Source organism: Callorhinus ursinus, unplaced genomic scaffold (assembly GCF_003265705.2).
Source record: "Callorhinus ursinus isolate GAN/ISIS: 27379988/994484 unplaced genomic scaffold, GSC_fseal_2.0 scaffold48, whole genome shotgun sequence".
Classification (NCBI taxonomy): domain Eukaryota; kingdom Metazoa; phylum Chordata; class Mammalia; order Carnivora; family Otariidae; genus Callorhinus; species Callorhinus ursinus.
Window position 1 is genome coordinate 9,245,057 of NW_027397110.1, and position 19,979 is coordinate 9,265,035.

The 19,979-nt window shown below is 49.8% G+C and overlaps 1 protein-coding gene across 2 annotated transcripts; it reads left to right on the forward strand.

The window, feature by feature from the left end:
* The first annotated feature begins 7,754 nt into the window (after window positions 1–7,754).
* Window positions 7,755–19,717, forward strand: DNAL4 (dynein axonemal light chain 4). 2 transcript variants are annotated; one of them, XM_025882244.2, is made up of 5 exons: window positions 7,755–7,856; window positions 13,316–13,442; window positions 15,444–15,654; window positions 17,261–17,344; window positions 18,635–19,717. In XM_025882244.2, the coding sequence occupies exons 3-5, from the start codon at window positions 15,586–15,588 to the stop codon at window positions 18,797–18,799; spliced, it is 318 nt and encodes a 105-aa protein (XP_025738029.1). In that variant the 5' UTR covers window positions 7,755–7,856; window positions 13,316–13,442; window positions 15,444–15,585; the 3' UTR covers window positions 18,800–19,717. The 2 variants fall into 2 exon arrangements, with proteins under 2 accessions (XP_025738029.1, XP_025738028.1); XM_025882243.2 differs by lacking the exon at window positions 13,316–13,442.
* Window positions 19,718–19,979: the final 262 nt, after the last annotated feature.

The following is a 19,979-nucleotide window of genomic DNA, read 5'->3' on the forward strand; positions in this document are numbered from 1 at the left end:
ACAATACCCAGAGTGATCGTGTTGCAATCAAAATATGTCTTCCCCTTCACAGAACTCTCCGAAGCGTGCCAATACACTTAGAATGAAATCCATACCCTCACCCTGATTTACAAAGCCCTGTGTGATCTGACCCCCTCCCACCTCTCGGGTGTCATGCATTACCTCTCTCCCCTTCTCCCATTATGCTCCGGGACATGCAGGCCTCCGTCTGTTCCCCCAGCCTGCCAGATCTGGGGAGACTGCATATGTTCCCTCAGCCTGGAAGGCACCGTCCCCTAGTTCTCAGGGGACATGCTCCTTCCTGTCATTCAGGTCTCAGCTTGTCATGAACAATCGCAGATGTTTTGCTGACCCCTCAGCCTTAAGTCGCTGCCTGGTCACTCTCCACCACTTGCTCAGTCTTCTCCTCCATGACCCCAGAATTGGCAACTGAGCCCTACCAACTCATCCTGGACCCAAGCCTGTCGGGGTCACCTGCTCTATCATCCTCTTTAACCCTTCCCACAGCACGTACCTCTTTTTGATAATCATCTTGTTTACTTAATTTTAATTGTGGATCACCCAGAGTGTCAGCCCCGTGAGAGAAGGGACTGTATTTGTCTTTCCCACCACAGCGTGTATCCAGCATCTGGCGGAGTAGGGCTTACTATGTATTTGCTGAATACTAATAACTGATCTATATTAAGTGCTTACTATGCACCAGACATTTGCTGCTCTGATCACTTGACACATACTAGTTTATTTAACCCTGGGAAGGAAGTACTGCTCGAAAATAATTTGGCACAGAAAGATGAAGTGCTTGTCCAAGTTCATCCACCTGGAAAGTGGCAACACTGACATATTAATCCCTCCTGCCTCCAGAATGATCACTCAATGGCTGCACTATATGATCTGTGATTTTGGATTCTCCTTAGCGCCTCAGGGATATCAAACACTGGTTTGAGAAACAAAGGCTGATGTAGATTTCTGTTGCAGATTAATTCTTCCCCTGAGAAAAGCTAGAAAAACCAAACACCACATCTGAAACTTCCAGGCATCAGAGAAGCATCAAGAGAGGTGAGAGATAAGTTAACCAGATCCCATGGAGAACAGAAGCTCAGAGAAGTGAGCCTGACTTTGGGGGCTACAGTTTTCCTCTTGAGGCACCTGCCCACTTACAACAAATGCCTAAGTTGAGCAGAGAGCAATAGTTGAGCAGCTGGTTAGTAGGTTCAAGAAATTGTATGACAAATAAAGGTAAAGATTCCAGCTAAAAATTGGAGTTCAAGATAAGGGGCTCTAGGTAAATGACCCAGACTCTCAGCGAGACCCTAAAAGGTTACACTCTGAGAGTAGGGTAAATTGGAAATATTCCAGCCCTCCAAAGATGGAATCCCAGCTTCCAATCCTCTCATTCACAGGTTGAATTAAGGTGTCTGCTCTTTCACCAACATCTTGCCAAAAGCAAAAGTAAATTCTCTCTGGAGGAAGGATAACAACATCATCCAAACTCACATTACATTTTTGATACACAAGGTTTGGCATCATCAGACATATCTGAAAACAAAACTGAATGACTAAAAATCAAGAGGGAAAAAAAATTTAAAGGCCAATAGACCTACGCATATGATAAAATTGCATGAAACTAAATACACACTCGAGTACAAGTAAAATGGGAAACCTGAATATGATTGCATCAGTGTCAATGTCCTGGTTGTGATATTCTCCTATAGTTTTGCAGGATGCTACCATTGGTGGTAAGTGGATAAAGGATGCATAAGATCTCTCTGTATTACTTCTTACAACAGAATGTGAATCTATAATTATCCCAAAATTAAAAGTCTAATTTTGAAAAGATCTCTTTAGGAGATCCATATGGTGGAGTTGTGAAACATAGACCTGAAAATAATTATGGTTAATATATTTAAGGACTTAGATGACAAATAGAATTTCAACAGAGAACTGTAAGTTATGAAAAATAATGAAATGAAGATCCCAGAGCTGAAAAATACATGAACTGAATTCATGAACTCAATAAATAAGTCTAACAGCAGGTTAGACACACCTGAAGAAGGAACTGTGGACTCTATTAATAGAGATCTCAAACGAAATAAGCCAAAGTAAAAACTGAGGGAAAAGAATAGAACGTACTGCGGGGGAAAGCATAAGATTAATAAGGGACATGGTGAAAAAGTCTTACAAGTAAGGAGCCCCAGAAGGGGAGAGAGTAAGTAAGGCAGAAAGAGTATTTGAATTAACATCTGAAGATTTGCCCAAAACCATTGAAAGACATGAAGCCGCAGATTTAAGAATCTCAGGGAACACCAAGCATGAAAAATGCAAAGAAAGCCACAACTAGGACTTTGATGGTGAAACAGTTGTAAAATAAAAGACAAAAAGAAAATCTTCCAAGGTCCCACAGAAAAAAGATGCATTACGTTCCAAGGCCAGAATAACAACTACCTTCTCAATAGAAGGAACGGAAAAAGGAGGACAATAAAATGATGGTAGCTTCAAAGTGTTGAAATAACCACCATTCTAGAACTCCCTATTCATGGAAAACTCTTCAAAAATAAAGATGGCATAAAGATGTTTTCAGACCAAGAAAAAGCTCATTCATCACCAATGGGTTTTGTTACCAACAGAGCTTGTCTGGAGGACAGACTAAAGGAAATTGTTTAGGAAAAGGGGAAATGGTTCTGAGAGGAAGCATGGAAATTCACAACAGAAAGGGCATGTGGATAAATCCAAGTTAACAACAAGCAAAAAATAATAATAATAACAGTTATCTCCTGTGAGGTTTAAAATTCATGATAACAACAGAATAAAAGGTGGGAAGAGGTAAATGCAGTTAAAGTGTTCTAATTTCCTTGCATTGTCCTGGACGTACTAAAAGTATTCATTTTAGGGGCGGCTGGGTGGCTCAGTCGTTAAGCGTCTGCCTTCAGCTCAGGTCATGATCCCAGGGTCCTGGGATCGAGCCCCCGCATCGGGCTGTCTACTCAGCGGGAAGCCTGCTTCTCCCTTTCCCACTCCCCCTGCTTATGTTCCCTCTCTTGCTATGTCTCTCTCTGTCAAATAAATAAATAAAATCTTTAAAAAATAAAATTAAAAGAAATAAAAGTATTCATTTTATATTAGACTTTAATACATCTAGGGTCAACATTTTATTTTCCTGGGGTAACTGCTGAAAGGATTGTGAAAGATTACGTAACTAACAAGTTCAATAGAAGAAAAAATAGAATAATAAAAACAATTCAAAAGAAGGCTTAACAAGGAAAGAAAAAAGGAACACGAAAAGGATAGAATAAATAGAAAATGAATAGTGTGTTCATTGCTTTAAACCTAAATGTAATGTAAGTGGGTTATTACATTAAATATTAAAAGGGAAATATGCCAATGAAAATATTAATCTTGTCAAACTGGTTATATGACAGGTTGAAATTTAAAAGATAGAAAAATATGTATTAACACAGCTTCATAATATATAAAGTAAAGATTGACAGAGCTGAAAGATGAATTTGACAAATCCACAATTGTAGTGGGATATTTTAACACACTTCTCTCAATAATTTATAAAGCTAGCAGACAAAAAGTTCAGTATGAGTATAGAAAATTTGTACAAAATGATTAACAAACTTGACCTAACAGAGCAACTACAGAATAGATATTCTTTTCAATTACATGGGGGAAAATTTACCCAAACTGACCACAGGAGGTAGAATAATGGTCCCCCAAATATGTCTATATCCTGATCCCCAGAACCTGTAAATATGTTATATCACATGGCAAGGAGAAATAAGATTGCAGATGGAATTAAGGCTGCTAATCATATGACCAGGAGATAAGGAGATTAACCTGGATTATCTGGATGGACCCAGTGTAATCACAAGATTCCTTAGATGTGAAAGGGAGATTGAAGAGCCAGGGTCAGAGGAACACAGAAAGTCTCTAGAAGCTGGAAAAGGGAAAGAAACAGTCTCACCTATAGCCTCAGGAAGAATGCAGCCCTGGGAACACTTTGCTTTTAGCCTGGTGAGACCCATCATGTCAGATTTCTGACTCCAGAACTATAAGGTAAATTTATGGGGCGTCTGGGTGGCTCAGTCAGTTAAGCGTCCAACTCTTGATCTCTGCTCAGGTCTTGATCTCAGGGTTGCGAGCTCACACCCCGCATTGGGCTCCACACTGGGCGTGGAGCCTACTTTTTAAAAAAAGATAATAAATTTATGTTGTTTAAAGTCATTATTTTTCCAATCTTTGTTACTTGCAGCTGATCCAATTGCTAACTGATTCCAGGGTGTCCCCATCAGCCATGTTAAATGGCAGGAGCAGGAGCAGAACATGAAAGGGTGCAGCTGGAATATTGGCTGAATCTTGAGGATTGACAGGAGCTAAGTCTGAAGAAGTAAGGTGAGATCCTATCCACTTCATTCATTCATGAAACATTTACTAAGCACCTACTCTCTGCTAGATCCTGTGTGTGACATAGAGCTGTAGAGATGACTAGGACAAGGTTCTTGCTCTCCAGGAGCTCACAGGGGAAGACAGAGAATTAAACCATGGAGAAGAGCAATGACAGGAGTAGGCACCAGAGGAGATGGCAGCACAGAGGTCTCTTTTGGTTGCCAGTGATGGAATCCCAGTGTGTACAACTTAGACCAAACGTGTATGGGCTCATATAGCCAAAAGGAGGAAGTCCAGAGAGAGAATGCGGCCAAGAGGGTGTGTGAGCAAAGGCAAGGTGAGAAGCAGCTTGGAGGGTGTGGAGAGCCATGAGAGCTGGTGTAGCTGGGGTGCAGAGCACAGGGGAAGGAGCAGCAAGAAGAGATGGAGGTGCATGGGAAAGCCTCAAATGGCAGATCATGGCATCTGGATGTCACCTGGCAGGTTATGGGGAACTGTGGAGAAAGGCAAGGAGTTGTTAAAGAGAGGAATGCAGTGGTGAAATTTGGGTTTTAGACACATCACATTGACTGTGACATGGAGAATGGATTGGAGAAGGGCAAGACTGCAGTCAGGGAGTCCTTTTAGAAAGCTGTTGCAATAATACAGATTGGATCATGGTGTTGTACACATGGGGAGTGCCATGAAGATAGCCAGAAGGGATAATGGAGAAGAGCAATGACAGGAGTAGGCACCAGAGGAGATGGGAGCACAGAGGTCTGTAATCAGGACATAAGAATCAGAATCAGGAGGCTTTTGGTTGACTTGAGGTGGGCGATGACGGGGCAATAAGTATGAAGGACACAGTTCTCTGGTTTCTGATGGAAGCAACTTGGTGGTGCCATTTATTGAGATGGGGGATACAGGGAGAGCAAGTTGGAGGGAGATGATCAATTCAGTTTGGGACACATTGACATTGAAGGGCTTGTGGGACATTCTGGTGGAGATGGTCAGGAGCAATTGGATATTTAGGTCTGGAGGTCCAGTGAGAAGCCTAATCTGGAGAGAAAAACACAAGAGCCATCAGAATCTAGGACATTGACAATGGAACCATGGGAGTGGATGAGATCCCCAAAGGACAAGACGTAAGGCAGCAATTCTCAACAAGATATGCATGGGATGGCATAACTCCTTAGGAGGGTTTGGAATCACCAGAGGGGCTTTCCCAAGGCACCAACCTTCAATTTCAATAAATACCCTAGGAAGTGTGACCAAGGGAAACTCTTGCTGATGAGGATGTGATCTAGGGTAGGAAGAAATTTGAGACCCTTGGTAAGAAGGAAATATAGTCAAGGTGGGCACAGAGAGCAAAGGAAAAAAGGAGCCAGAAAGGAAGAGAGGTTTGAGGAGATCCAGGAGAATGAGGTGCCCTGGATGATAGAGCAGTGACTCTCAACTGTGACTGTGCACCAGGGGCACTTGTGACAAATACAGATTCCTGCCCTTCTCTATTCTGATGCCATGGGGCCCTAGAAGCCGCATTGTAAAGAGTTCTGCAGGCACTATTTCTGGAGTAGAGAATTTCACGAAGACAGGTGTGGTTGACAGGCTTACACCAGCAGAAGTGATGGATCCAGCAAGATAAAGATCTGTTGGATTCTGCTCTTCAGGAGGTCACCGGTAACCATGAAAGAGGTAATTTCGGTGGTGGGAGCGTGGGTGTGGAAGCCAGATTGCAGTGGGCTGAACACTGAATAGGAGGTGAGAAATAGAAGACAGCAAACGTAGACCCCTTTTAGAAGTTTGGATGAGAGGCGGAGGCGAGAGCTTCATCCCCCTCAAAGGCCAACTTCCATCTCCTGGAGAAACTTGGCAAAGAGGATTGGGGAAATCTGGAGGCTGAGTCAGACATTCCATGGACCTTCAGAACGCACCAGGAAGGCAATTTGGGAATCGGCAAGGGCCGAGCACACCTCAAGCTGCCAAATCGCAAAACCAAACCCACTGTGCCCTCCTTCTGTCTACCCACTCCAAGTGCATTCCACCATATTCACCGCCCAAGTGATCTTTCCATGACTCAGATCTGACTATCTTTCTGCCCTACTTGAAACTGTCCAACAGCTACTTTCCCCACTCTCACCCAAGAGAATACCAGGGAACACTCCCAGGAAATACCCAAGTCCCTGACCTTGGCATTCAAAACCCTTCTGACTCTGGTGATCCCACCTTCCCTCTGCATCTTCACCCCCACCCTCTTCACTGTGGCCTCCCACTGTATCACATTCACCTTCAACCCAGGCTTCATGGAGTCACTGGCAGTTCCCCAGTTAACTGTGCTCTCCCACCCTCATTAGCCTACTAGTCGTCTTAGACACAGCAAACGCAAATACCACCACCTCTGAGAGTTAGTTACTCCCTCCTTGGAAAGAACCAGCACCTTGCCCACACCTGCACCAGAGTACAGGTAGAAGAAAGTCTTCTTATCTATTTGTTGACACAGCTGTACCCTCACTGGACTGTGTCTTCTCTGGAACCAAGGTCATCTTACTCTTCTCTGAATGACCAGCATCTGGCCAGGGCTGAGTTCCCAGTAAGTGCCAGTGAATGTGAAGTGGGGTTTCACCCGAAGTACCCATCATGATAAAGTAAATGTTGAAATTATGAAGTCAACCCACTGACCCTCTGACACACCAATCAAGTAATTGAATCTGCAGGTTCTTCTCTCTCCCCCCCTTTCCCTTTTCCCTAGCTGTACTAATACTTTCGGATTAATTTTCCCTCCTAAATGTAAGAAAAGGCGGGCTCTGGACAACTGTGTCTTTAAATTAGATGGTACAACATCTCCTATGGACTCGGAAGTCATATGAGGGTGTGCTACAGTGGAAAGAGCACCTGGTTCCACCTCAGGGAGTTTTACTTTGATTCTTTCCTTTAACACGTTTCTTAACCTCTCTGAACCTTAGTGCAGATGGTTACGAATGGTTACGAATGGTTACGAATACCACTACCTAAAAAAATTGTGAGAATCTAGTGAAATACTCCTTGCAAAGCCTAGTTTTTGTAATGCTAGTTGTTATTAGGCTTCTGAGATCCTAATGAAGTAGTATCTCAGTAGCAGGACACCAACAAATTGCATTTGTAATTTCAAATGGCTAAAAGAAGCGCCCAAGGTAATACCGCCCTTCAAAGTTTATTTCTCTAAAATGCGAACTTCCTACCTCCCGGGCTCCTCAGGCCCACTGAAGACGACTATAACTGAAGCTCCGCCTCCCTAACCTCTAGCCACGCCCCTTTCCGTACAAGCCTTACGTTGTAGGGGCCTTTAACATTGATTGACACTTTTATTCACCAATAAAAAGTGAAATCCCCGTTAACGTCCGGTGAGGGGGCAGGACTTCCTTGTTGTTGCTAAGACACTCTTGTTTCGCTCCTTGACAACCCTGGCGGGGGTGCGCTAGCTGCGGCCCCGGCTCCGGCCCCCGCGGGAGCAGGTGAGGCCCCGGGGTGCGGCGGGCAGCCGGGCGGGGAGGGCCGGCCCGAAGCAGGGCCGAGAGGCGTCACAGGGCGGGTGGGGCCTCGCCCAACGCGGAGGCCCCACCTCGTCTCCTGCCTGCTGGTCCCCAACCCCAGGTCCTCCCAACCCCCACACTTCGGGGACCTGCGAACTCGGCCGTGACAGATTAGCGGTGGCGACTCTGCGGGGTGCTCCTTCCCCCACACACCCGTCCCGCTGCGCGGTCCACCATCCTCCTCGACCCGACTACCCCCAGGACCTTGATTACCACCCCCGCAACGTTTCGCGGAGTAATTCCCCACTCCCGCGGCTGGACGGGTGGTCGCCATCGCCTTGGCCCAGACCGCTTGACTTGGACAGTTGGTGACGTGCTAGGATTCCAGGCTGGTCACTTCCTTCTTCGGGCCTCAGTTTCCCCATCTGTAAATTGAAGTTGGGTTGAATAATCTCTAAGGCCTCTTCGACTCTGCCGTTCTAGGATGTGATTCTTTGACCCAGCTATAGGCTTCCCTGAGGATGTACCCATGGGAGTTACCGGGTGTAGTGAAAAGAACTTGGCAAACCTAATTTGGATTCTCAATTACGGGACCTTAGCAAGTTATCTAACCTCCCTGGGCTCCAGTCTGAGTGTATATGAAATCAGGATACAATAGGGCATCTCCTTGGGGGAATTCTGAGGATAATAGGAATTGAAGTATGAAGAGTCTAGTTCAGTGTGGATTTAGTATTTGTTACTTCACTTCCTCTGTCTCTTACTTCCCCACATTCTCCCCCTCTGAGAAGTGTCACCAGTACCTTTAGTGTCAGCCGTCATTTCTTCATGTGACCCTCAAATCCAGATCTCCTGCTCTGATCTTTCTCCTGGGCTTCCATGGTTAGGGATGCTTTGGGGCGGGGGTGAGGGTAGTGTGAGTTATTATTGCTATTGGTGGTTGGACTCAACAGCTTCCCATCTGTGCCCAATGATCCTGATTTGGTGATAACCTACTTCTGACAAGACACCTCCATTTTTTTTTTAAGATTTTTATTTATTTGACAGAGAGAGACACAGCAAGAGAGGGAACACAGCAGGGGGAGTGGGAGAGGGAGAAGCAGGCTTCCCACGGAGCGGGGTGCGAATGCGGGGCTTGATCCCAGGACCCTGGTCTCACCAGCCATTTAAACTCAGTATTTCTAAAATCAAACTGGCCCACGTCTTTACCTGTCCATCCATTCTACCTGACTTGCCCTTTCTCAGTGGCGTGGCCACCCTCCCTCGCTCTGCCATGCCCCTCGCACTCAGGCAGTTGTCAAGTTCCTTTGATTCTGCCTCCTCGAGGACCTCACATCCTCTCCATTCCTGAAGCTACTATCTTGGCTCAAGTCTTTAAGTCTTTAATGCCTGTCACCTGAGCCAGTGCTCTAGCTTCCTAACTGGTGTCCCTACCTCCAGTCTTTTCTGTTTACCCAGCCCACCAGCATAATTGTCTGAAAACAATGCAATGTCACCAACCCCCAAGAGACCTCTCAAGGGCTTCTCATTTCCCACTAAAAATATCCACACTTATTAAGCCTAGGTTTTAGAGCCCTTCTGTACTTCCACAGCCCAACCCCAGCATTTTTTCCCAGCCTTCATTTTCCCTTCTGTGCCAGGTTCTGTCCTTTAGCCAAATTGGACCATTGGACTTTCCCAGAAAATGCTTTGAGCTTTCTGCTTGGATATCACTGTGTTTGTTCATCTCTCTGTCCAGAAAGTCTTCCTCACCTAATCCACTTGCCAGGATTCCCACTCAAATTCTGCCCCTACCACCCAGCTTTCCTTGCTGTCCTCTCCCCTGCCCTTTCCAGAATTCTCCTCCTCCCTCTGTCTCTGCATCTGCCTTGTGGCATGTACTGCTTTCTGCCATGAACCATAGTTAGTTCCTTGTGTATGTGTCTTGGTCTCTCAGATTGTAAGCTCCTTGAAAGCAGAGACTGTCTCTTGCTTATAGTGGAGTCATTGAAAAGGCATAATCTTGGGGCACCTGGGTGGCTCAGTCGGTTAAGCATCTGCCTTCGGCTCAGGTCATGATCCCAGGTCCTGGCATTGAGCCCCACATCGGGCTCCCTGCTTGGCAGGAAGCCTGCTTCTCCCTCTCCCACTCCCCCTGCCTGTGTTCCCTCTCTCGCTGTGTCTCCCTCTGTCAAATAAACAAATAAAATCTTTTAAAAAAAAAAAAGAAAGAAAAAGCATAATCTTGAAGTCCTATATGCCTGAGGGAATCCTAGCTCCTCCATTTGTTAGCTGGGTAGAATGTCACTTTCCTTTTCTCAGCCATCATGGTCATCAGAAAAGTAAGGATAATAGCACCTGTCTAACAGTTATTGGGGGGGGTGGACAGTAAATAAGATCCTGTATGTAGGACACCCATCCTGTTGCCTTGCTCAAGGTCAGTGTTCAATAAATATTGAATGGATTTGATAGGTCTTCTCCCTTCCCAGGGGGACAAATGAAATATAATTTAACCACAATATAGATATCTGATGGGCTTCTGCCATGTGCCAGACACTGGTTTTTGCACTCTGGGGCATCTACAGGGAGAATAGTTAAGTTCTTCAGCCTCAGGTGATTGCTAAGTCGTGACTGGTTATGAGATGTCACCAGTAATTAGCAGTTGTGAATGACAAAAAACATAATCAGTGCTAACTCCAATTTATTTCTGTAATAATGTCATTCTTAGTCCCTTACGTTCAAATCTGTTCTCTTGAGTGGGAAAGGGGGGGTGGGAAACTGCGTAATCCTGTCTGTGGGAAGCATCTGTTCTTGTGTAGAGCTAATAGCTGGGATGGTTATGACTTTTTGCTGTACTTTGTAGCTTGACAAAATGTTTGGTATTTCATCCGAATTTGGGTATGTTGGTGAGGGGGTACCACGTGAGTCAATATTGTTTATTCTATCAGGTTACACATAAAGAAAATGCCTTGATCTCTTCATCTCTCCATCTCTTTCTCTTCCTCCTTTGTCTTCCATCCCTCTGCTAAGTCTAAGGCACAGCAAAAGTGTTCACTGGACCTCAATAAAATGAGAAAAAAAGAAGGGCAATGTTAAAAACAATACCAACAGCAGCAACTTTGTGTGTGTGTGTGTGTGTGTGTGCGTGCGTGCCCGCATGCACACATGTGCGCACATGCATACGTGCGTGTGTGAAAGGTAACAGTCTTTTCCAAGGACTGTCTTTTATTCTGCAACCATCTCCTTCTATTAAAACCTTCCTTTATAGTAGATAATGTGCTTAATGCTCTTGCTTAGCATAATTTAAAAACGCAGACCTGCGTTTGCTTCCCCCTTTCTAAGCTGATCTGTAAAATCCAGATCTTCCATGATGTTTCCTGACCTCACCACCATCTTGGATGAATGGCCCCAGGCCCTTAGGTTCCTCTCTCCTCCCCTTGCCAGCTTTGCTCTGTGTTTGCCAGAAGGCAGAGGGTAGACGTGGCCGGGAAAGGTGGGGGGATGACCAGGGTACACAAGTGTGTATCCTGGTTATGGCTGGAAGCAGGAGGTGTGCCTGGACAGGTGGCTGGACTGGGAGATGCTGAGAATTGAAGCTCTTTGCACTTCTGTCTGTCTCCTACTTGCTTGTGACTGGGGAAAAGGCATACAAGGTAGAATTAGAAGAGTAGGTATGGGTTTGGATCCTGGCTCTGTCATTACTGGCTGTGTACCTTTGGGCGAGCTCCAAAACCTCTCTGAGAACTGGGAGTGGATGCTGCCTCCACGGGTTGTTATGGGGTGACATGAAACAAGGTGAAAACCCAGTGTACCCACACCATTAGCACTGGCCTCAACTTGTTCTACAGAATTTCCTTGTGACTTTCGCCCATCCATGCTAATACTGTGGTTTGCAGAGTGACAACGTGGCAAGTATTGGTTTGTTTGGCTGAATGTTTAGATGTTTAGCGAGCTGGCATATGAAGAAAGACATTGCAGGTCCCGCTCCGAGTCCACCAGTAACAAGAGCTGACATTTACTGTGAAGTAGTCTATGCTTTATCCCAATTTCCAGATGAGAAAACTAAGGCTTAGAGAGAGAAACACTTGTCTGAGACTTGAGATGTGAATTTGGACCTGCCTGTGGAGCCTGCACCCAACCACCACCCCGTCCTGCTCTGAGTGTGTCCTCCCATCTCTCGGATCCTGGGGTGGTTACCAGGGGCGCCCCGAGGTCCACAGGCCAGGAGGGTTCTGGGCATTGAGTGGCTGGGGGCACCCCCAGAGGACTGGCAGACACTTTGGGCCTTATTTCCCAGAATTCCTGCATTTCTCCCCCATCCTCTAGCCCTCTTCAGGATTCTTCCGAAATGCTTCAGAAGCAACACAATACATTGTGACTGAGGTCAGTGTCACAGAAGAACAAGGCCCAGATAGCAGGACAGGGGCACTGGCTGTTCCAAGGCGATGACAGGAAGAGCCCTGTCTGTGCCCCCTGTTGCCTGGGAGAAGCCTTGCAACAGACACGGGCGAGGCTGGGTAAAGCTCGCGGAGGCGCCCTTGGGCGGAGAGAGGGTGCGGCTGCCACCAGCTTGGTGCGCCAGGACATCCTGGGACTGGTACCCAAGAGATTCAAGGACCCTGGCCGTGGCCACACTTACATTATTAAAGGGCTCTCTTTTAGGCCTGATGGGACTTCTTTCTGGCCTGGAGCTCTCAGGCACACGCTCATTTGCATGGAAGATTGATAAGGTTATTAAAACCTCTGGGTCCGCTATTTTTGGTAGCGTTCTTCCAGCCGGGTTTTAAGTCACGGCCGATGACTACAGCTGTACTCTGTAAGGACACAGCGTCATAAAAGAGTCTCCTGCCTTTCCATATTTGGAAGCACATCATCTATAACTGTTCCTTTTTATTCTCTAAGTCTCATCCCTTTTGAATCCCCAGAAGTACAGGTAGTGGTTAGGAAGAGCCATTTACAATTGTGGTCCTTAATCAGCGTGCTTGGATAATGTTGAAGCCCTGGCCGGTGGCAGGCGGCAGTTAGAGCAGCGCAGTGAGCACAGTGTGCAGGGTTTGCCATTTCCAAATGCTCACAGGCCTCCAGTTGATGCTCGCGGTGGACCTCTAAGAACGAGAAGATGGGTTTCTCCCATTTCACAGAGGAGGAAACCAAGACTCAGGTGCAATTACTTGCCCAAGGCTGCAAAGCAAGGGAGAAAGTAGAATTCACTTTGGTTATAGAACAGGCATTCAAGCCTAAATACTCTGCCTCATGGGTCTCCACAGCCCCCCTCCAAAAAATACCTGTCCCCATGGCTCTTCCCCCCTTGTTCCTGAAGGATGGACTTTGGCAATACCTCTGGCCTCTTGAGTCCTGTTTCATCAGGATTCCATATTCTCAGGTCCACAGACTCTGAGCAGCCACAGCCCCTGCCCTCCCCCAGGGCAGGCATGTTACCCGCTCGCCTCTGGATTCTCTTTCAGGCCACTCCAGGCCAGCACTTGTGAGCCCCGAGGAGGAATTGGATCGAATTGAAATACTTAGGTGGAAGAGGCCCCAGCAGCTGCTGAGGACCCAGTGTTCAGCATTTTCAGCTGAAAATCTCGGGAGGTGAACAAACCTTAAAGCCCTTAGCCTTTGATCATCACACCTGGATAATGTGGAGGGGGCGGCAAGCAAGTGGCCTTGCTGGGAGGACAGGATGGAATTGGAGGTGGGCCTTCACATTAATGAGCAAAGACCAAAGGATTCACTGGATTTTGTGAAATAAGAAACACGAGCAGAAAGTACAATGAGGTGGCGCCTGGTCGTTTGCCAGCTTCCACGTAGAGACAAAAATCGCTAATATCCGAGTGCTCCAGATGCCCAGACTTGATGAGCTAAGAGGAGCCGTGCGGAAATCCGGTGGTGGAGTCGGGGGCAGGCTCCAGCCTTGTGCGAGGGAGCCCACCACATGGGGGGGTGCGGAAGGCTTCTGAGGCATCAGAGAGAGAGAGGGAGAAAATGGAGGGCACGGCCCAGAAAAAATGCAGAAAGCTCAGCACTCGGCCACACAGGGGTCGAGTTCACGTTAGGACGGTGGTCACCGACTGGCCAGACATCAGACGTGTACTTCACTGGCAGCGGCTGGCTGGAGGCCGGTTGCGTGGGCGCCTCCGTGGGTTGGCGCTGTGAGGAGGGCCCACGCCGGACACCAGCCCTGCTGCTCACCAGCTGAGGCCCCGGGCCGACGAAGTAACAGCTTCACGCCTCCCCGTGGGGTCGCTGCTGCAGCAGGGCCCTAGGGACCGGAAACCTAGCAGATAGCAACTGTCATCACTGCCCGTTAGTTACTCTGCTAGGCGTCTTCCGGCTTTGGTGGCTGTGCCATGAAAACAAACCTATTTGCAACTGTGGGACATGCTGGAGGAACATTATCGGGTTGTATTTGTCCAGCATGGATGGTTAAACAGGGTTCATAGCACAGTGGCTTGTATGCATTTAGATCAGCACTTCTTTTTTTTTTTTATTTATTTTTGAGAGAGAGAGAGAGAGAGCACTTGAGCAGGAGCTGGGGGGAGGGGCAGAGGGAGAAGCAGACTCCCCGCTGAACAGGGAGCCTGATGTGGGACTCGATCCCAGGACCCTGGGATCATGACCTGGGCCGAAAGCAGATCCTTAACGGACTGAGCCACCCAGGTGCCCTAGATCGGTACTTCTTATGAGATGAAAAAGTCCTTTGAATTACAGGATAAATTGAATTGTAGAATAACGAGAAACACCAGGATTTCTAGCAATGCTCCCAGACATTTAGGATCCAGGCTCATCTCTTTAGGAAAAGTCCCATCTGTTATTATATAACTAGATTTGAAAAGAAAAAAATCCAAACATTATGTGTTAGGCTTTATACCTCTGTGTTCATATGCACGCACATTCTCTCATGTATGTGGCCACGTGCCAGGCCCTGTGTTAGCCGCTTTACATACATTGTCTCATCTGATCTCTTACAGCCCCAAGAGATAGATGTGACTTACCCCCGTGTTACTGATGAGGCATCTGAGGCCCAAGGCCACGCTGCTGGTGAACAGTAGAACCAGCACTAATGCCCAGGCCTTACACCTTCTGGACCAGCCAGATGGGACAGGGAGGCCTGAGCTGGGAGCCGGTCATGCCCAGGAGGACACGGAGCATCGCTGCTCCCGTTCCTTCCATAGATCAGGGACCTGTGGAAGGAGGTACTTGCTTGTCCCTAAGCCCAGGATTATCAATCTTGACCTTGACATTTAACTTTCTAGCCACGTGTGCGGGGAAGTAAGGACCACGTACATTAGTGTTCCTGCAGGGTTGCTGTGTTTGTTAATTGCCGGCTCAAGCTCCATCCTCGGCCTGGCCCGCAGTCAGTATTTGTCTTGATAATGACAGTGTGGGCTTACAGCAGCATACCAGTGTGTTCTTACCGGTCCCAGCAGCTCACGTTGACTCATCCTCCCGTCTGTAGACTTGCTGGCCATTTGGAAAAGGATGTGGAGGAGTTAAGACGGGGAGGTGTCACACTGTCAGTGAGACATTTCTAATTTGTGATATATGGGTTTAAAGCCAACTCTTTCTCCTGGTTTTTCCTGTTTTCTACAGCACCCCTTGAGGAAAGACATTTTCTGCTACCACCCAGTTGGCAGGGCCTGCTTCCGAAATCTCCCGGGGGTGTCTTCACTGCCAGTGCCCGCGCCTCCTGAAAGCCCCACTCTCTCCCTCCAGTGGTCACAGTGGAAGGATCATGGGAGAAACAGAAGGGAAGAAAGAGGAGGCTGATTATAAGCGACTGCAGACCTTCCCTCTGGTCAGGGTAAGCCACAGGGGAGGGAGGCAGGGCTGTCAGCAGCTCGTTCCCTGCAGGACAGCAGAAGGAGGAAGTGAAGGGCTCTGTGGGCTCAGATCTAGAGGTCTGGGAGTCGACAGCACTTCATTCCATCATCCATTCATTCATTCGACACGTCTTCTTAGGCCACCTACGACGTGTTGGGCACTGTTCTAGGCACTGTGGACGTAGCAGGGAACAACAGAGGCCCGGGCCACATGAAAGAGAGGCTTAAGGAACATAACTCAGGTAATTAGTGCTATAAAGAAAAATAAAGCAGGTGTATGGGGCTAGAGAGGAGAGGTTAGCTTCTGGAAAGAGTTCTCTGATCTCTGACTAGAATGAAGTTGGGGAGATAGCCTTGTGGATGTCTGGGGAAGAACATTCGAAGCAGGGGAAACGGCGAGCACAGAAAATCCGAGGTGGGAGTGAGCTCCAAGTTTTGGAGGAACAGAAGACCAGAGTGTGGAGATGGATGGCGGGCCGTGAGGGCCAGAGTGACAGCCGGCCGGACCTCACAGGCGGGCCGGCCAGCCCGACAGGCCTGATGACAAACAGGGGTGCTGTCCTGAGTTCAAAGGCGAACAGTGGATGTTTTAAACAGAGGAGTAATGTGATCCATTTGATGTTTCTAAAAGCTCACTCCAGCTGTTGTAAGGAGAATGGATTTTAGGGGACCAGAGTGGAAGTGGGGAGACCAATGAGGATGCTACCTCAGGGGCCCAGAGAGATGAAGGGGCGGCTGGGTCCAGGTCATGGCATGGAGGCAGACATGGTCACACTCAGGACAGATCTTGAAGGTCAAGACAGTAGAACTCACTGGTGCCTTGGGTGCCAGGTACAAGGGCACACGATGATCAAGATAACTCCCAGGGTTGGTTTTTTCCAGAACTTAGGAGAGGAAATGGAAGGAAGATGGAGGAAGAGCAGGCTTGTGGGGAAAGTCGAGTTATCTTTTGGACGTCTCAGTGAGCTTGTCAAGTAAACGGTTGCATGTAGGAGTCTGGAGCCCCCAAAAGAGGTTATAACTGGGAGTGAAAATGTGGGAGCCCTCCCCGTGTAGAAGATAGATCCGCAGGACGGGCTGGGATCTGCTGGAGAGGAGATTGCTGGAGAAGCCAGAGGGCAGAGATGAAGCCCAGGACCGGCCCACAGTCGGGGGGGGGGGGGGGGGGGGGGTGCCAGCAAAGTGGACGAGAAAGAGCAGCCAGAGACGGGAAAAGCCAGGAGCCATCGAGAGTGGCCGAGCTGTCTCTCCAGGCTTTTGCGGTGACATCCAGCTGTGTTCTACGGCCGCTTCTAAACTGTTTCTGTAACCGGCATCCTCTCCTGCCCGGGCCAGCCTGCTTCCCCGAGGCTGCTGGCTGCAACGCAATCCCAATGAAGCTTCGTGCCCTTGCAGGGGGGGCCCGGGTGTGAGAGCCTGCTTGGTTCCACTGGATTCCATGCCCCGAGTCCGGAGATGAGTCACCTCTCTGGGCTGTGCCAGAGCAGCTCCCCAGTGTCTGTGCCTTAAGCTTGGGACAGAGAGGCCAGCCCAGAAGGCCAGATCATGGGCTAAGCCTCTCTGTTTGTCCCCCTGCCCTGTCTCTAGCACTCGGACATGCCAGAGGAGATGCGAGTGGAGACCATGGAGCTATGTGTCACGGCCTGTGAGAAATTCTCCAACAACAACGAGGTATTGCCATTGGTACAGGCAGCCTCTTGTGCCTTTGGTGACCCCCGTGGGTGAATCAGGTGGCCCCCGTCCCCACATCCAGCTCCAGAGAGTCCTACTGGGATGGCTAACGCCTTCCTTGGAAGCATTCGAAGCCCGAGGAAGGCCAGGAACGGAAGGGGCTGGTGCTGTCTCCGGGCACTGGTCTGCTGGTCGCGTCCAGCCCTGGAGGGCCCTCCGTGCTGCCGCGGCCTGCCCAATAGGCTACCTTTCCCCTTGGCTCCATCCCAGGGGAGAACAGGGCCCGGCCAGGCATTCATTCGTGTATCCATTCATCCGTTCAGAAAAGATGTGAAATGCCACCTCTCGTGCCAGTCGCTGTTCTAGGTGCTGGGGCCGCGGCCAGTAGGCACTGACGCAGGAACATCGTTCATCAGTCTGGTGACGAGGGAGAAAGTCAGTTAACGTGGCAGCCAGTGGGGAGACCCTGGCCGACGAGAGCCTGGGCTTTGGGCCAATGAGGCCCAAGTTCAAATGCTGTCTCCAGCCCTTCCTAGCTCTGTAACCTTGGACAAGCCATTTCCCATCTCTGATCCCCGGTGTCCCAGTCTGTAGTGGGGAGTCAGATGCTGCGTCCTCGATGGGCGCTCGTGAGGAGGTGTGTGCTGAGGTGGTGCAGGCCAAGCACCTGGCCCGCTGGTGGTGCTCAGCACGCACCCGAGTGTGGGACTCACCCTCCAAGGCTGGGTCCCTTGGCCCTCCCTAGGCTTCTTCTCAAAAGAAGCTTCTCGAAAGAGCCAGCACAGGAAGGAATGGGGGCTGTTGCCATAACTGAGGGAAGCAGTCCAGCTTCTCTTCCGGGAGCCCCCCAAACCCATTAGGAAAAGCCTTTCTGTCCCCTGAAGATGAAGCTGAGCGCTCGCAGGGAGGATAACCTCACAGAGTCTGTGGACTGCTGTGGGGCACGTCCCTGCGCATCGCTGAGGCCCGAGCACCGCCTGGCGCTGCCGACGCCAGAGACACGCGCTAAGTGGCAGAGCCAGAGCTCGGACCCGCGGCCGCCTGCGGACCAGGGTCTGCTTCCCCTCCCTCGTCGGTGTCTTCTTGACGGCTGGGGTCACGTCTGTTTCCGTCCCTGTGTGCTAGCCCCCTGGCAGCATGGGGGTGGGGGGCAGTGTGGAAACCCTTCCTGAAGGTTCCGGGAGCAGAACAACAGGAGGGCGACAGGCTTTTATCTTGCCGAGATTCCCAGAGGGGGGGTTGACCCGTGCGCCCTCTCCCCGCACCTGACGAGCGTCCTCTTCCTCCCAGAGCGCAGCCAAGATGATCAAGGAGACAATGGATAAGAAGTTCGGCTCCTCCTGGCACGTGGTCATCGGCGAGGGTTTTGGGTTTGAGATCACACATGAGGTGAAGAACCTCCTCTACCTGTACTTCGGGGGGACCCTGGCTGTGTGTGTCTGGAAGTGCTCCTGACGCCGTCCGCACCCCGGCCCCCGGCCCTGCAGGGCCACCTCCTGCCACCCCTCGGGGATGGGGAGCAGCCCCAGGCAGGTCCTGGTGTGTCGGAGGAGAGTCTGGGGTCTTTCCTACGAGTCTCTGAGCCACGGCCAGTGTGTGAGCGAGTGGACCTGTCTTCCCCCAGGCCCCCAGCGTGTGAAAGGGAGAGCAGGCTGTGGTCTCGATGCAGGGGAGGGGTGGGAAATGTGACAGGGTAGGAGGGCGGGGAGGTGGGAGTCTTCTCCCCAGGACATGCCAGCCCCAAGCCTGCTGTCCCCTTGCCTCCCGGGAGCCCCCTGCCCGACCACCCCCAGCACTGCTGGCGGGGGTGCACTCTCCTGGTCTTCAGTGGCCGTAGGCAGATGGCCCCACGAGGAGCCTGTCCTCTCAGGGGACACTGGCAGCGTCTCCCCTTGTCCTCTGGAGAAATGGTGGCCCCCTCCGGAAGCCCCTTCCCCAGTTGGACCCCAGGCTGAACAAACCACTGCATCTCATTGGGCCAATCGCTCCCTAGTCCCCGGCTTTGGCGTGAGGACCCTGCAGCCTTCCCCCCCCCCCCCCGGTCCTCTGGCCACATGAACCTTTTGTACCGCCTCCACCCCGCGCACTCGGTACCCCAGGCAGAGGGGGGTGGGCGTCACTGAGCCTCCGGCGAGGCTCCCGGGCCAGGAGTGCACATACCATGAGGCCTGTTTCGGCAGGGAATCCTGGCCTGCCGGCCACTGCTCATCAGGGACCGCATGCTAATTTGTACTTCTTATCTCTGCTGGGTTTTCTATATTCTTTTTTGAGCGTGGGGAGAAAGGTTTTAGTAGAAGGGTGAATCCTATTTTACACAGCGGTCTTATTTATATAAATGTCTTGGTTTTTACAATTAAAGTGACCAAAAACGGACCTCGATCTACAACCTCTTGAGGCTTTGGGCAGGGAGGGGGGGAGGGGGGGATGGGCTCAGGATCCTCAGGTTGTGGTGGGACCTGGGAGCCCAGGGAGTCTTCTGGCTGAATGGCGAGGCTACCGGCACCTGTGCCCAGGCACAGCCCCACTCGCCCGGGCCCTGCCCCCTCACCAGTGCATCCCGGGTAGGGGCTGCAGGCCATTGCTGGGGCCACGCGGACACCGATTGAGACACCCTCGGTGGCCAGACTGAGCTGCC